Source organism: Melopsittacus undulatus, chromosome 3 (assembly GCF_012275295.1).
Source record: "Melopsittacus undulatus isolate bMelUnd1 chromosome 3, bMelUnd1.mat.Z, whole genome shotgun sequence".
In the NCBI taxonomy this organism is placed as follows: Eukaryota; Metazoa; Chordata; class Aves; order Psittaciformes; family Psittaculidae; genus Melopsittacus; species Melopsittacus undulatus.
Window position 1 is genome coordinate 20374687 of NC_047529.1, and position 17670 is coordinate 20392356.

The following is a 17670-nucleotide window of genomic DNA, read 5'->3' on the forward strand; positions in this document are numbered from 1 at the left end:
GGAACTAACTTGCTTTTTCCTCATCTTCAAAGAGCTGGACAAATACCAGGTCTTAGAGGACCTCAGTTTCCCTTAAGGAAACTCTTCCTCTCAAGAAGACTGATTTAATTTTGCAGTTTCTATCTAAAGCCCAGAAAGGCAAGTAGAAAAGGAGATTAACAAGTGATATTTGGAAACAATCTATGAACCCAAAAAAGCAGGGGTTGGCTTTAAAACATTGTCCACTTCAACCATTTTCCTTTGAATGCAGGTGAATAGAGATGAAAGGATGAAGCTGGTGTTGAATCTACCAGAGATTCTTACACGGCGCAGGAATGACTTAAGGAATTAGTACTCAAATCTACAGAGCCCTGCCTGAAAACCCAGTGACCTGGCACTGAAGGTCCCAGACTTCTGGACTCCCTGGAACAGATGTCCAAGGTGATACTCACCCCTCAAAGTCAGGGACTCAGCAGAAGCGATCTAATCCCCCTAAGCTGTGGATGGTCAGTAAGCCCAGGGGCAGGCAGGACACAGCCAGGCAGCAGACACGGCAGTGCTGGGTGCTGACAGCAATGTCTCCCTCAGTTCCTGGGAGGGGATGACAGCTCACCTACCTGGCAGCTGAAACCTGCAGCATGACAGGTCACCAGCAGAACACTGAAAGCTGGCATAACCTTGGTGAGTTTCAACATTGATTTTAGGCAGGAACTAGAAGGGGGGGTGAACCTGCAAGAGAAGAACAGTGACTCGTTCAGCTACTGACTACACCAGCAATCAGCCCAGCATAGAAGATTTGGGCTGCCATCACTACACTTCAGCAAGGGCAAGGATCAGGCATAGTTTGCCTTACGGGGGACTACTGCTGACATGTAGTTCCGTTATCCTTTTCTTCCTCAGTCTGTGAAAAGCTGTTGGAACTGTTTGCATGCAGGTGGGGAAGTGCTGTCCATTAGGCACCCAGCTGGTTTAATCCAATCTCCCACGTATTTGCGACTGTATTTGGGTATTACTTGCATGAGAACCCCTGAGGATTCACCTGGCCCTTGTTACTGCCATTCAGTCCTAGGCAGGAGTTTTATATTAGATTAGTGTTTAATCTGAATGGCTGTAAATGTAAGAATCTGCTTCTTTCAGTCATATGTCCTGAATTGTCTAGGAGGCATACACGTCATTTAAAACTGACAAGGAGACAAAGGAAGTTCATTCATTTTACAGCACCAACACTGAGCCCTGAAATAAAAATAATAATTAAAAAAACCTTACCCTGCCCTTACTCTTCCGTTCTTTTTATTTACAAAAATACATTCATTTTCTTAACAAAAATACAGCTCTGATAATCAAAATAATGAGATGCTCAAAAGATAAAAAACTCTACTAAAATTCATCTATGGAGGCTTTCTGCTTTATTTTGGCAGTTTCCATTATTGATTCCATATGCAAAGTGAGGACCAAGTACATCTTTGTGAGATAATTATTGTCTCTGTGGAGAAGAAGAAATCGGTTTACAATCAACCAAGTTTATCTTACAAGTGACTGAATTCAGGTGGGGCATTGTGCAATTTAGAGGCAGCTGCATAACTGATCTAGAAATAATATCTTAAGCCACACTGAAATTACTCCAATCAAGCACAGCCAGCAGTTTTTGCAACCCTTTTATCACTGGGCTAAGTATTTGGCTTACATAAACTGACACAGATCCATTGCCTTGTAGCTACAGATTTATAGCAGCTAAAACATAACCAGCCTTTACTGGGATTTCTGGTTGTTTTTAAAGATAACTATTCAGAAATATTACAGAATATTACAAATATTACAGAATAAATCAACCCCTCAAAGCTGTTTTCTAAGATGTTTTGGAGCTATGTGAGATTACCACATAACTTACCTACTTCAAGGTGCAGTCAATCTGCTATTTCGAATTCCATCAGACTCAAAATTGTAAACAGGCTTATGGTTTTTATTGTTGTAAACACATATGCCCCAGGCATACAAATCTTGATTTGTCCAAGAACCGAAACAAAGAAAAAAAAAACCCCAGCCTTTGATGTCAATACAGCAGAAGTCTTAAACACAGCTAACTTTTACCAACACACACTCAAAATATATCCTTAAAAGGTCACTCATAATCAAGTGTTTTGCTGAATTAGTACAGTTCATTAGGCTGCAGACTTCAAACTTGCCTGAAAAGGTTTCAGTATGAAACTTAATGAGACACGCAGTGGGTGCACCGGTTATATTTCACAGTTTCTTTCAGTAAAAGCTTTCAGTTTCCAGTCCCAGCACTGAGTCACTTCCCAGATGGCCTGGAGTGAATTACTTGTGGTCACTGTCCCCAGTGACACACTCACTGCAAGTGCTCCCAAGCAGCAGCAAGCCAAAGGCACTTCTAGTACAAAATAAAGGCACCCTCCCACATACTCAGAGAATGAAGCCAGTGGGCTGTAAATTCATATCTTGTCTTGCATAGTGCTAATGTCTTCAAGGCGAACAAGCCTTCAACTCTTGGATTCATCACTCTCCCCTCTAGATATAGATATGACTTCAGAGTCCAATCATTTTAGCTTAAGCTTGGAGACAGCCTCTGGATGTCTCCATTTCTCTATAGAAGAAACCCAGAACGACCAGTCTGAAATGAAGTGCTCCAGAAAGTGAAAGACCTACCTAAGCTTAGGAATCTATAAAATAGGTTCAGTGTTCAGAATCGGCAGGGTTCAGAATCTATAGTAAAAATGAGTTTTCAGGTAATGTATCTAAAGCATGATGGCATCCCTGACTTTTTCAGAAAAACTCTGTGAGAAAATCCTCAAAACATGTCTGCATCAGTGATTTGCTTCATTTAAAAACAAAATAAATCCTAACTTTATAGTATACTTTAGCATTCCAAAGTGCTTTCCAAATACACTAGTGTGCAATTTATAGGTAGAAATTATGTTCAAAATCCATCCCAGCCCCTAAGGGTGAAATATATCACGAGTTAAAATTTGGGTGGTGCATAATATTTACATCCTTTTCCCCTGACCTACAAGTCCATAGAATCTCCCATTGCAGTGAGATCATAGCTTTCCATTAATCACTGACAGACAAACAAAAAAACCCAAGCCTTCAACAGCTCACATTCCTGAACACTTGTAATGTCTTTTTTAGCACAGTGCATAAAGTTAGATATCTCTTTTGCACGGTGGTGTTCTCTCTTGATTTCATTTCTGACTGTGTCAGAATCATCCTTTATCCTTTTTGATAAAATGTGAGCAGAGAAATGACCTGGGAGACTCTCACAGAGTTTGTGCGTGAGATGTGAGACTGTATTTGGAAAGTCGCTGTATTTGGAGCTTTCAGACTGAGATATCCTCTTTGTCCAGGGTGTCTGTGCTTTGATGGCTCCTCCTGTTAAAAACAGAACAAAGAATACGTGAACAGACTTCTGGCTTTTATTGCTAACTAACTGAACTATAGTTTGGCAATCTCAAACAACTGAACACCACCAGCAAGGTTCAGTTGTTCTGAACAGTGACTACAGTACCTAATCAGAGGGACCAGTCCTGTTTTAGATGGTTTAGCTTATCCCCTCCAGTCTGCAGCTGCTTCTCAAGAAGGCAGCTGGTGCACAAGAGGCCTGTGGCATATCTGCCAACTCCATGCAGGTACCTTAGGAACCTTCAGGCAATTAACTGATCCCAGATACCCATGCTCAGGCCCTGGAATTATTCCCTTAGCATGGAAATCTGTTTCCAGTTTCAGTAACTTAGGATAATAAAAACAAGACAGAGTAACAACATATTTTGATATTTAATCCATCAGTCTGCTAGGATAAACTGTTCTTATGTCCTCAGTGTAGCAAGGCTTCGTTTGACAGAGGCAGATGATTTTGAGCTATGCAAGATTTTTGTTGGAGAGTGAAGATAGGGGAGGAAAGGACAGCAATAGTAAAAAGGGAAAGAACAGCTCAAAGCTGTCCTTTCATTTTCTCCCACAATCTTTCCTGCCTACGCCTCTAAAATGGTTTGGATGTTTCTCGTATGCCACAAGCACTAAGAATGCAGTCAAGAATCCCATTTTCTTTTATATACAAGTAAATCGTATTTTATCTATGTAGAATATTCTTCATTTTGAGCTTGAAACACTACTGCAATAGTGCTATGTGCACCATACCAGAGAAAAAGTAAAATATATCTGACATATCTAACAAATAGCCCTCTAAGCAGGTAGTATTACACTACAAAAATAAGATGCTGGAGCACGTAAGGGTCCATTCATTCCATGATTCAACTAATAGAGTGTTACTTTGTTTTGTTGTAAGGAGTATAGAAGTGTATGTTGGTAACTAACAATTTTTTGCTCAGTATGACAATGAGCTGCTGTAGTGATGTTACTGCTGTTTGCTGTCAGTTCAAACCTACCTTAACACCTCAAGTGCAAGCTTTGTTTCTCTTCGGCTTTCTTCAGTGATTGGGTAGAAAAGAAGTATAAATAAGCCTACAAAGATGAGGATAGCAGGGACCGCTCCAATGAGGATTTTCAGTGTAAGGATCACATCATTGGGTTGTCTGCATAACCCTGGCTTGTATCCAGTAAACCTAAACAAATGGAAATAACAGTGGTGTGTATGTATGCCTAAAGCTAAATGGGAGTTATTCATCTGAAGGTTCCCTTCTTTCCCCCAACACTCTTCAAGACTTTTCTCCCAGTTTTTCCTAATCCTCTCTTGTTTCCTTCCCCCCACTACATGTTTCAAATTTTGTTGCTCAAATCTCATTTTTGGGCTCAATTTCAGATAACTGTATTTTCTCATTATGTAACATTTAACTACTAAGAGAAACATAGAATCCTATGTAAGGAAATCGCTCTTTTATGTGTTTCCTATTAATATTCAGCAAAGTATTTAAGCTCCACTTTAAAAGTATGTAAGTAATCTGACCAATTTCAATAGCAATAATTAACTTTAAATTAAACCCACCCTTAAGCACTCTTCTCGAGATAGACAAATTTACTCAAGTGCTTAGAGTTAGGTAAACACTTGCAGTTCATTGATTCAGGGTTTCCATGCAGTTCCACAACTGCTGATATATTCAAATTCCCATTCCCAATTTGTGGAATGAGATTATATTCCTCTGAACATGCACCTATGAAAGCTATAGCTCATTCAGCATCGCTCTGTCTCCTTTGTTTTCCCACAAACATCTGCCTTGGGAAATTGCTAGGAGCTAAATGGAATGCAATTGAAAAGGGGATAATGGGTAAACAGTGATTTGTTTGAGGGTGGTAGCAGCAAGCATCTAAAATTCCTAAGCCCAAAATGTTCAGCCAAGCACTGCCTGTTATTTAGCAGTTTCAGCTGAAGGCCCTGAAGCAAAACATTTTGGTTACTAAAACCTAACTTGGAGCCAAGGGCTCCAAGTATTTCAGACAAGTTCCCTTCTAAGCGTTTATTGTGTGCTTGTGTGCTGTAGAAGCTACAAAGACCCCTTCTGCTAGGTCATGTACAAAAGTAGGGCAGAAGATGGCTGACCGCTTCTCAGCCTGTCTAGTCATAACAGACAAGGCAAAAGTGAAAGGAGAACATAAAGCATCTTCCAAACTGACACAGTCTAGGTGATGGGCAGAGCTGTTAGAAAGACTGCTCCTGATTCTGATTGGTATCCAGTTCCCTAAAACCATTCAGGACTGGTGATCCTTTACTTTGAACAGGCCACTAGGCACCTCTGAAAGCACTCCAAATCCACATGAAGTCTTAACAAGCTTGTATACATAGTCCAACCCAGATGCAACAGGGAATGCACAAAGCAGTTGTATCATTTGTGTGGGACCTTCATCTGCTGAGCTTTCGGGTTTAGTTCTTTATTCATATAAGCCACTAAAATGTACAGGAGTAATTTGGAAAGCAGAAAAATCTAAAGAAAAGTCAGGTCTTCTGTACTGAAAGATGTTAGGGCAAGCGACTTAACACTTCATGGTGTGGCCTAGATAACAATCCCATCTTTAGTGGTCAGCCATCTGGAGCTGCTGGCATTTTCAGGCTCAGGGCAAAAAGGCAATTAACTCCCCAGGGTAAAGGCAGTGTAACCTCAGAATGCTTTCAGAGTGGATCCACTAAGTGGAAACATAGTGTTACTTACTCCAGTCCAGCTGCAGAAATTCCTAAGCCAATTCCTGCTGACATCTTGGTAAAGAAAACATAAGAAGAATAGAAAATAGTTTCATGTCCTTTTCCATGAGGATTCCGCAGGCGAAAGTCATCAACAACATCAGGCAGCATTGACCTAGAGACGAGCAAGATAAAAGAAAAACTCAAGCCAAAATCTCCTTTCAAAGTCTAAAGTTACTGAAAGAATACACCCTCCCTCCTTTTTTAAGATCTGACTGATGGAGGCATGCACATAAAAGAATCCAGTTATAAAACTCCTGCTGCTGTACAGGAGGGTAAAAATCCATGTAAAAAATGCATGGCCATATGCTACAAAGCAGAAAAACACCAAAAAACTATCAAACACTTGCTGGGAGGTGACAGAATTCTTTAGACTGGCAGTCATTCCAATCAGAAGTTGTGATATTAAATAAATAAGAACAACAAAACTCCATGTTCCTTAAGATTTCAAGGGACTCAATGTCTGAACAGTTTTACTCTGAAATAACTCTTCTGACAAGCTAACAAAATTTTCAGAAACCAATGAGACCTATTCTCTCTCTACTTCAAAGAGACTGAATTTGGTAATGGGGAATCAGAATGGAAGCTGTTCAAATGTCAACTGTGACTTGACATTTTATTTCCAGTATATGTCATGATTTACTGCTGGAAAAAAGGGCTTCTCACCGTCTCTGCAGAAAAGCTTATGTAGTCTGACAGCTTATTTCAAATTATGTTTCCACGATCTCTTGGAGTTTTTAGGGCATTGTGCAAATGAGTAATGCAAGTGCTGTCAGCAACCATCTTACTTTCTGATCAATTTGACCTTAATAATCATTATTTCATGTGGACAGGACATGTCCCATCCTGCTCACAGAATCATAGAATAGTTAGGGGTGGAAAAGACCTTAAGATCATGGGCATCTTTATGTATTTTTTCCCCCCACATATTTTCAGTCTTCAAGAGCCACGGACCTTGAATTCTCAGTTTCTTTTAGTCGTATCCTTGTATTATTTGATCCATAACAGATGACTGACTGCTGAAGCAGAGACACACAGTTATGCTTATGCTATGTTCTTAATTGCTCAGCATTAATTGATTTATCTAACTCATCATTCCTGTAGTTCTATTACAAACCAAACGTAAGCATCTGATTTGCTGTTGTCACATGCTCTATAGCTTCTTAGATTATTGATTCATCTTCACACTCTTACATACAAAGAGCTGCTACAGTTACAGTAGATGCAATCTGTTAGCAACAGGGTAACCAAAGTTACGTTATTGCAAATAGCATCTATTATAAAAGCAGATAAAGATTCTTGGAAGAAGTGACTCTTGCCAATTTCCATAACTTTTGGAGGTAAATTCTATGCAGTAGTACATACATGTACTGTAGACATATACTTCTTCCCCACCTCAAATATCAAATTCTCTTACCATGGCAACAGAAGAGATGCTGCGATGCTCAGACCAGAGACAAAGGCCACAAAGTAAGCCAGGATGAGGTTTGGAATGGTGACTAGCATGATTGCAAAAGGAGTCATCCACTGAGGGAGAAGAAAAACAGTACAGCTGACTTAACAGTATGCACTGCTCAATGGTATATAGATTGTTTCCTTCAAAATACAAGATTGTGTTACATAGCAATTCACACACAGCAATGCCCAATACTTCAGTATTTTGGAGAGCCCTGAACCAATCTGTATTCAGCTATCTGAAACAATCCGAAAAAAACAGGACAAGCCATTGTAGCGCTTTTTCTGTTAGCAGTATTAGGGCTATAACTGCACTAGTAAATTAAACAGTCCGGAGAGCCTATTTATCAGTCCCAAAGCCAACTGGCAGACCATGGCCACATTCATACTCCTAAACACTCATAGTCTCCAAAAGAAGCGTTGCCATACAAATACTTTGTGAAGAGCACTTAAGTGGGCAGGTTCCCAGCTTGTAGCCAGATTCTTCTTGGGAGATGGCTCATCAGCTTGTGCTTAGATATTTCTGCCTATTTTGTAACAGAGATGACCAAATGCCAATTTTTATTCTAGGCCAGTGGAACTATTTCATTTACTATTAGAGACAAACCTTGAAACATCATCACACTGCATTTCAAGGGGAGAGGCAGGGGCTCAACAATCATTTTAAACTGTAAATATTCCATTTTGCAGATAACTTGGGTCTTGAATGAAGAGTTTGCTTACGCATTTGCTTCCAATGAACACAATAAAGCAATTTAGGCTCTTGGTAATAACTAAAAGCAAGAAGGCACTGTGGTTTACTTCCATTCCATACAGCTAGATATGCCACCAGATTTCCCCAACTTCAGCTTGAAGCAATTGGCTTACAGGAGTGAAAATCCACTTTTAAATGCTGATTTAATGCATACAGCCCAGCTGTCCTGTACATGCTCCATCTCCCATGCCTGTGAACCATAGGCATGGCACATGTAGAATTCAGAACCAGGGGCTTATCTACAGGGCTTTTTAATGATGGGGGATTAGTTTAACTTTAAGTGTTCCAATCCTCTATACTTGCAGGTTGGGAGCTGAAGGTATGAGAAAAGCTTTCACAGACAGTGATTCCCCTAAGCGCTGCTATTTACAGAACTGTATGATAAGTGATTCTGGGAGTCCTGGAGTCTAATCCATTATGTTTATGTTTTAAATGCATTTCCCATCTAAAGCATTTGATCCTAACCTAAAGAGGCAGAAAATAACTTTTTCCTGACTGCAGGTTCCCAGCACAGACAGCTAATCCTTGCATTAGCCCAATGTTGTAGCAAAGTCGTTATTTCACCACAAGAGAGCACTCCATCAATACAAGATTTTATGTTGCCTATAAGCAATTTTATGACAGTCTTATGCTCCACATGGGGCACCCACCCAGAAAACAAAGCACTTCAACAAAAGTCTAGATTGATAATAATAATCATCACTGTAAGTGTAATTTTCTATTGAAAGAAAAGCATGGCTCGAGAGGACTGAGGCTACAATGCCCTGAAGTCTCACTCATGCAATGGCAGCAGAATTACTGGGGCAGTGTTCCTGCTGCAATAAACAGCTAATGCACCTCCTTCTTTTCTACTTGCAGAGCAGGCACTCCATTATTTGCACTCTGCTCCCTAGTCACAGAGCTGCTGCCCTCTGAGTCATAAACAATATCCTACAGTTATCATGTGTCTTCCATCCATTCCCTAACAGCACTATGGAAGGTCATTCTTCTGTGACACTGAAGGTACTACTGGCCTGGGCAGCAGCATGTTACAGGGGGCAAATCAGGAAAAGGTGCAGCTAGAATGTGAATGGAAATGTGAATGGAGAGAGGAAAAGGGATTGCACAGCCATGATTCATTCAAGGATGTGCCTCCATGCTGCACAGTGCTGATAGATGGCAAATAAACAACAGTGCATATGTGGGAAGGTTAAAAGACTGGTGGCCATTTTGGATTTGTTTTTATTTTTTACTAAATCCTCCAAAATCTACAGTCAAAAGCTATTATTGGCTAGGATGGGAGCTAGAGTTGTGAGAGAGCGCGATCTTCCACTTTTGGACACCTTGTCAAAACCATGAGCCAGAAAGCTGCCACACTTCTTAAAATTTCTCATTACTTTATCCCCAGGTACCAGCTGACAGACTTACCGATTTAAGTTCAATGTTTGCCCCATAAGGGCAGAGCAGACAATCTAAGTGAACATAGCACACAGAAGCAGAAGACAATAATCCTGTGCACCTGATCATAGGAAGAATGCTATCGAGGATCCTGCTTGCGTATGACCCTGGGCTTCTAGAAAGTCTAAGCTTTAAAACTCTGTGAAGTTTAGATATTTAGTCAGTACTTAGACTGTCCAGACTTAGACTTAGACTGACCAACAGGTCACCTCTTGTGGAGGAATGAGTAAAAAGGGAGCAATATCTGTGGAAGGAAGTCAAGATTCTTGTTGCTTATCTACCCTGTCTTCTATACTCTGTAAAGAGTCTCTTCAGCATACAACCACTTTAACAGGAAAAATTAGTCTCGAACAGGACGACTTTTCTTTTATCTTATTTTTTCCCAGGAAAGTGAGTTTCAAATTATATCTTTACCCTGAAAGCTAATTGAAGTTTTGCAGAAAAAAAACCCCATTGCTTTCTGCCCTGTCTCCTTCCTTTCTAGAAGGACATCCCCCAATGACAAAAGTAGGAGCCTTAAATTATGTGATTTTATTTCACAGTGACAGAACAGATTAGTTGTACCAATCACACAAGGTGGTAGTATAGGAAGCCCCTGTGCTGCATTGCCAGACACAAAATCCATCACTGAGCATACAGAGAATCCCTTGAGAAACATCTACAAGGTGAAATAGAGAGATGACTTTTTTCAGTCCAGCCCCCACTTACACCATAATACAGTCAACCAACTGGACTGTAAAATTAAGTTAAACCATGTTTACAGAGGTGCTGACAGGCTCTCCAGTCATGTTAAACTAAATTTACAGAGCCAAGTTGGTTGAAGAAAGCTTATTTTGTAGCTAAGTAGACAGAGATTTCCTACGGAGGAAGTCTGCATATTCTGGTCCAGTCAGTGGTCCAATACTGCTTTTGGCAATTCTCTTTGCTTAAGCGGTAAAAAGAAATGAGGATGGGACTTAGATTCCAGATGCCTACTTCAAAACACATAATGTTCCAATATTTGGAACTTGGGTTTTAAAGTTACTTCTGATTCTTTGGAAGTCATTCCAACACACAGATCTTAATTTCAAAAATTGTAACTGTTCAATTATATTCAATAATTGTCACCAGACCTAAATTTTTCAGCTTTGTTCAGATTTTGACATACAACTTCAGGCTGGATTTTCCAAGTCCTCATGCTTTGTTGTGCACAAGGCAGACAATTTTTCTTTCCTCTTTCATACGTAATTGAAGGTAAACGGGAAAAATAGGGAGGAACAGGCCTACACAATGACTCACTGAGGATGATGACAGAAAATTGCTGCTGTCTGCACTAAGTGAAGGACTTAAAATAATCCATCAGAGATGAGGTCAGGCTTACTGAGCCGTCTTTGCAGAGCTGTGTAATAGTTAAACCAGACTTCTTTTCTCAGGTAGGTCACCTATTTCTTTATTTCACTAATAACTGTCCGTGCCTATCTCTGTTCAGAGGGATGTGGAAACCCCTTCCTTCCCATGTTTCTGGTGAAGGACGTCTAACAGACTTCTGCTTTCTCCTCTGCCACCGGATTACAGATGTGGTCAACTCAGCACCATATATAAAGCCAAAACAAGCCTTGTACAACAGGTAACTTATAAATTCAGATTTGTATTGCCTCAGATTGACAAAACCTCGCTGGGGTTCACTTGTGAGTGCAGACAAATGCAGAGTTTGCAAAGATTCTTAAATAAACTGGAGTCTCCCTTCAGCATCAATCTGTTTCTCAAAAGTTTCTCTTGGAAACTTGGAATCTGTCTGAAATTTGGTACAATGATTTAAAATGAACTCTGAAACTGAGCAAATTTCATGTAGCTTGAGGTTATAAACACTTGAAAGAGCTCCTGAAGTGGCTCCAGTTGTCAAATGAAGTGAGTGCAAGCAGATTTTTCTCTCAAAAGATTTGCTTACCGCAATCCCGAATGCTGCACATTTCTTGCCAAATCGCTGTAGAATCTTCTGCCAGAAGGGAATGCTCACAGCTGCTGATACCTACAGTGGACAAAAAACCATACCTACATGGTGCTTACTGCCACGGTTGTCTTCAGCTGTAGAGCTCACAGACATCTTTTTTTTGTCTAATACATTACAGCCTGAAAGGAAGGCGCACTTGCAGGTTCCTGTTTCTCCTCATCCTTTGAGTGTTTGGGATTTTTTTGGTTGTTGTTGTTGTTGTTTATTATTCACTATTATATATTGTTACAAACAAAAAAGCCTCAGAGGGTTTTTCACAGTCAAATACCAGAAGGCAGTGTCCTAAAATTTCCTTTTCCTAATGTAAGCCACCACAGCTAAAGCTACACACGACAGTAGGGTCACTGAAGCTCAAACACATTGCAAACAGTCATATTTCATGCTAATGTGTCTTGCCTCATTCTCTGGACCTCAGAAACGATAAGTAAATTCAGCTCTACCCCATCATAGCTGAAGCACAGCATATGCTTATCTTAAGATATACCTACAGTATATATCCCATACAATATGTTTCGTCTTAGGAACAACCTCTGAGAGAAATAGCTGCTTACATTCTGCTGCTTACTAATAGCTACTTACCATTTCATATACCCTAATACTCACCTAGTAGCAGCAACAACAACCACTTACAACAAGGCAACACAGTAACAATGCACTGAAGTATTGCTACTGACAGTCTTACAGTTTAACTAAATTCAAATGTTATCTCACTGTTACAGTTATATTCCACTCTTTTACGACTTTACTGTCTCTTGTCTCTCTGATTGGTGTCTAATACTTGCAGAGCCTCAAGATGTCCAACAGTCATCCTTTGCTCTCCAACATTTTGGTTTTGGAAAAGATCTGTCTTATAACATGGGAAAGGAAAATAAAAAGGGGTAGAAAGGGTGGGAGGCTGGGACAAATAAGTGGAAATGAAGTTTCCCTAACATGTTTCTATGATTCTCTCTGCTAAATGGGTCAGAAATCATGTAACAGCTTCCGTAAAAATGACTACTGCCATATTCTCAATGGTAGACAAATTCTCTACAGAATATTTCAAAATTGCAGCACATGCATATCCTAGGAATTATGCAACTTTAAATGTTATGTTAAAAGGGCTTTGGTCAGAAGCATGAAGTTTTCAACTAATACTACATGTAATCATAACATAAATAATGCAATACAGGAGCAGTGTGTAACTGAATTATAAGCATCACCTAAGCAAGCAGAATTCTACCTCTGCAAGAAAAAACAGGTTTTCTAAAAGGATCTTTTTACCACACTGCTGACTGCTTTGGAGAGGAATCTTCATATCTCTGGATATCTCAAATATTTATCCTTGCAAGCTGCCTAGCCCAGAAGGTTCAGATGTATGAATACACAAACTAAAGTTTAATCTTCAGCATATCAGAGTGGGGAAAGGGAAAAGGAGTTAAAATTCCAGGCCTCCTTTCTGGCAGCAGCTTTTGCCATTTATAGGAGCAGAAAGTGATTGACAGGTAAAAGCAGCAAGGAATAAATAAAAAGCTTCAAAGCATTAATTTTTTAGAAGTACAGCAGGGAACACCAGCTTTATTCCAAACTGGCAAAGTAAAAAGATAGTGTAGCTTTTCAACAGCTCTGTCTAGACATAAAACTCCCCTTGTCTTCGTTATTTTGTGCCAGAAACCAGTGAGAACCAGCTATCAAATAAAAATACAGGACAGAAATGTGCAACTCACCAAGATGGTCACTACCAAATACTGGAAGTGACTGTGAAGACCAGCAGCATGAGTGCAGAACAGGACAAAGTTGCTCTGCTCCAACTGTTGAAAACATTTGGTGACCACCAAAAAAGAAAGAAAAATTAAAAAAGACAAAAACGATGTCATGCTCTATACCAATCAAACACAGTTGGTGACTCTTGTTAAATGTAGCATTTGGGAGTCTCATTCTTCCCGCATTTGCAACAACTTAAAGCAACAAATCTCCTCCTATCACTGGAGTAATTGTACACATGCCAATTGTATTGTGTCAAGCAAGAGGTAAACCATGCACCTAATACAGCATAAAAATGACCAAACCACGAACCACGTTATGAGAGGGTTCTATCTAAAGGCTTTATTCCCTGTGTTGCAATTGCCTTGTGGTGTTGTCACAGCCACAGCTGCAGACTACTGAAAGAAATCATCCTTCCTTTTCCATAACAATGTTATAAATCTTTCACCAGGAGTTCTGACTTCGAAACAACTTACTCTTCAGCTGGAATTATGTTCATGCCAGCTTCCTGTAGTAAAGCAGCTAGCTGCTGGGTTTGTGTATCGCCTTGGCTATGGACGTAGCTTTGGGTCAGGTATCTCTCATTCAAATACTCATTGGATGGAAGACCTAGCTGCTCTGTGTTATAACACATGAAGCCATTGCCACCATGCTTTTGCAGAACTCAAAGGGGTTCTGAACACGAGAATATGGCTCAGGCCCACCAGCAGCAATTCTGCAGAAGGGGAGTGGCAGAGGATTTAATACTCATGCCACTGCACTACAATCAACTCTTGCTCCTTTGTGCACTTGTAGATTAAAAGTGGCTAATAATCTGTATACAAATTAGGATAAAAGTTATATCTCTTCTTCATTGCCACCAAAGCCTTCCCTTGTTTGTAACCCAGTTTACACTGCTTTCATTTTAGACGTAGGGTATCACGCTATGAGATCACGGCTAATGCATCTTTACCTGCCTATTTCTTTGTTCAACAATAATCTATTAAGTGAATTCCACAAAGTCAGTGTTCTCCCTTGAAAAACAATGGCTGAACTGGAGAGATAGAGCTTCCAGCTTCCTCCTCCCCTCACACCTTCCCTTTAGTTTGCTCAAAAAGAAAAATCAAGAGATATGGACAGCCAAGAGAACTTTTCCTCTCTAGATATTGTCAAGAAGTAATTGGCTGCCAACAACCAAATGTGCACTGTACCCTTACTGACTGAGTGGATGCTGGAAGGATCTGGACCATAAGGGATGTTTCATCTTCTCATTATCTCTGCTGTTGCTTGTTGTGCCTGCAGCTCCCAGAGGTAAGCAGAAAAGCTTCTGCTAGTGTTTCTCATCCTTGGACCTTCCAGCAAGGACTGACAGATGCTGTAAAGGACAGCCTACTAACTGTGCCCAAATCCAGGCCAACCTAAAACTTCCATGCTTTTTTGGGAAACAGACTTTTAAACAGCCTTTCCAGGAAATTTACTAATTCAGCAGGACTGCTGGTGAACACAGTGCTGCTCTCTTACATGCCCTGTTCTTGCTCTCTGTCCTGATATTCACTCAATCAATGGTGCATGCTGAATTTGTTGACAAAAATGCATTTGTGTTTTAAAATAAAGCCAACTTCAAGTGATATGTACAGATTCACATTAAAACAACATATTTACTGATTTGAACATAGCTCAAAATTCAAGCCTTAAAAAGACTGCTGGGCTATGGGGATTAAGGGTTTCTTACTGAGTGGCTCTAAGTTTTTCTGGAGATTCTCTCTATGGGAAGATGTATTACCTCTTTTTGCAGAGCCACATTCAACTGCAGGTCCTAATTTGAAAATTAACCCTATCTAGTCCTGAGACAGGTAAGACCTCCTGCCTTTGAACATCATCTTATCTTACTCTGATCTAATGCCTTCTGTCATAAAGACTCCATAAGAACCATTTCAGCCACTATCTGAGAACAGACACCTATACAAAGGAAAGGGGCAATGGTTTAAAGGGGCACACACTATAGAGAAGAACAGAGAGAAGAGAAGAAGTGTTTTCTAAGCAACTGAAACCACAGGAGACCGGATGGATAACATATAATGACCCACTCTGGGTCACTAGGAGTAGCTCCTCGCCTTTTATGGAGAAAAAAAAAAACAAAAACCAAGCCATCTTTAAATGGTCAGGACTTTGGTTTTGCTTCTCCTTTGAAAGAACCATCTCCAGCTGCACAGGACCCCAGGCACCAAGAAAAGGACTCTGGCTCCCGACTGATTTGTAAGGGAAGGCACCACCCCATAGATCACCACCTCCAGACACCAGCCAAAAGTCATTTGCGTTTTAGCTGTCGCAGACTCTCCCATGCTGAGAATGGAATGAGGGCAAGACACAGACTTAGAGAGCCTGAAAGTTACCTGAACTGCTGTTGAGATGAGAAGAAATGAAGCTGTAAGCTTCACGTATGGACCATGCTTCATGGTGAGTCCAAGCCCCTTACAAAAAGGTATTGCTCTGTCTGAATTTAAGGCATAAGGATCTAAGAGGAGCAAAATACATAAAATAACAATCTTTTCTGGCGATGGATGTGAAATAATTATTATTAAATCTAGGCAAATTTAAATGTATCTTACCATCTTTTTCCTTCACTCCAAGAAAAAGAATGATAATTCCAAGAAGATACACACCTCCTATGACCCCTGCTGCAATCATATAAACTTTTGCCTTTGAAGAGAAAAAAAAGGCATACTTTAAATTGTGACAGAAGAACGACAAGCCATTACAGAAATCTCAGCCTCTTTCTGGTGAGCCATCTGTAAATGAAGAAATGCCTCTCTAAGACAGCCAACTCCCTGTGTTTTACCTCTCCGAAAAATGTTCACTTCTGCAGGTCATTTATAAACAACGCATACTTTAGGATAAATCCAAGGCACGTAAGTATAGATTTATTGTAAAACAAAAAAAAAGAAGCTGTGAGACTACCTACAGACACAAACAGAGATCTATCAAAAATGTGCAGCATCAGTAGAGTGATTCTAATTTTTAGTAAATCCAGCTGATCCAGTTACATAGACTACAATCTGTATCTTCATTCTGGGTGGGAAAGGCCCCAGTGCTGATGTAAGCATAATTAGTACAGTTACTGTATTATGTATAATAGAACAATAAGAAAACTTCCTTTAGACTCTAATAAATTTTACAAATCACACTTTCATGCCAGTGTTCTAAGAATATGGCTACTTGCATGCTTGTTACCCCAGCTACTTAGTGAAATACTCAAGCATATTCAGAAATCTTGTTTATTGCTGCTGAAGACTGGTAATAGGAGATATTCAACTACAATAAGCAGAGCACAGATACATACATCTTGGTTTGCACCATGCAACTGAGATTAGACTCAGGTCAAGGAATCTTCTTCACGGGAATCTTACGTATCAGTATATGCACTGACAGAGAAAGAGATGAAAACATAAAACCACTGAACCTCGCAACTCGTAAAAATGGAACTAACAAACTGATGATTTCACCAAGTGACACAGAAAAAAACCCAAACCACTACACAAGGTAATTGTTTGATTCAGGCCCTGTTTCAAGATCACTGGAAACAATGGAAGATTATCAAATTGTGTTCACCGAAGTTTGGATCAGCTTTCAGGATTTCCTCATAGATACAAAACCTTCTCTGTTTCTCAAAAAATAGCAAACTGAAGCATGAAGAGATTAAATTACTTGTGCAGGATTACAGGAGAAATCTGCTGTGGCAAATGAAATAAACAAGCATGGTTCTTTAGGTTCATTTCATGTGTTAAACACTGAGCGCTGCTCCCACTAATTGCCTGTTAGAAACCATTTACTTTCAGCAGTGCTTTGTACCTTCACAAGAATATAGAATCCAAGTAGGACTTCCAGTGTCATTCACATAACAGCCATTAATCTTTAGAGGAGAATCCCAGCAATAACTCCTTTGAAAAGCAGTGCTGCTTATCTGAAAAATGCTACTACAGCCACTATTTTTTTTCACAGATCACAGAATTATTTGGGTTGGATGGGACCTTTAAAGATCACCTTCCAAACCCCCTGCCATGGGCAGGGACACCTTTCACTAGACCAGGTTGCTCAAAGCCCCAACCAACATGGCCTTGAACACTGCCAGGGATGGGGCAGCCACAGCTTCTCTGGGCCATCTGTGCCAGTGCTTCACCAGCCTCACAGTGG

At 40.1% G+C, this 17670-nt stretch overlaps 1 protein-coding gene across 1 annotated transcript in view; it reads right to left on the minus strand.

The window, feature by feature from the left end:
• Nucleotides 1-1357: 1357 nt before the first annotated feature.
• The window catches only part of MFSD2B (MFSD2 lysolipid transporter B, sphingolipid), a 36027-nt gene continuing 19714 nt past the window's right edge, over nucleotides 1358-17670 (minus strand). The window contains exons 7-14 of the mRNA XM_005146442.4: nucleotides 16089-16179; nucleotides 15873-15994; nucleotides 13464-13547; nucleotides 11698-11778; nucleotides 7542-7651; nucleotides 6096-6239; nucleotides 4380-4556; nucleotides 1358-3366 (exon numbers count right to left, since the gene is read on the minus strand). Of these exons, the coding sequence (XP_005146499.1) occupies nucleotides 3315-3366; nucleotides 4380-4556; nucleotides 6096-6239; nucleotides 7542-7651; nucleotides 11698-11778; nucleotides 13464-13547; nucleotides 15873-15994; nucleotides 16089-16179 (861 nt within the window). The 3' untranslated portion in view covers nucleotides 1358-3314. The remainder of the gene's footprint in view (nucleotides 3367-4379; nucleotides 4557-6095; nucleotides 6240-7541; nucleotides 7652-11697; nucleotides 11779-13463; nucleotides 13548-15872; nucleotides 15995-16088; nucleotides 16180-17670) is intronic.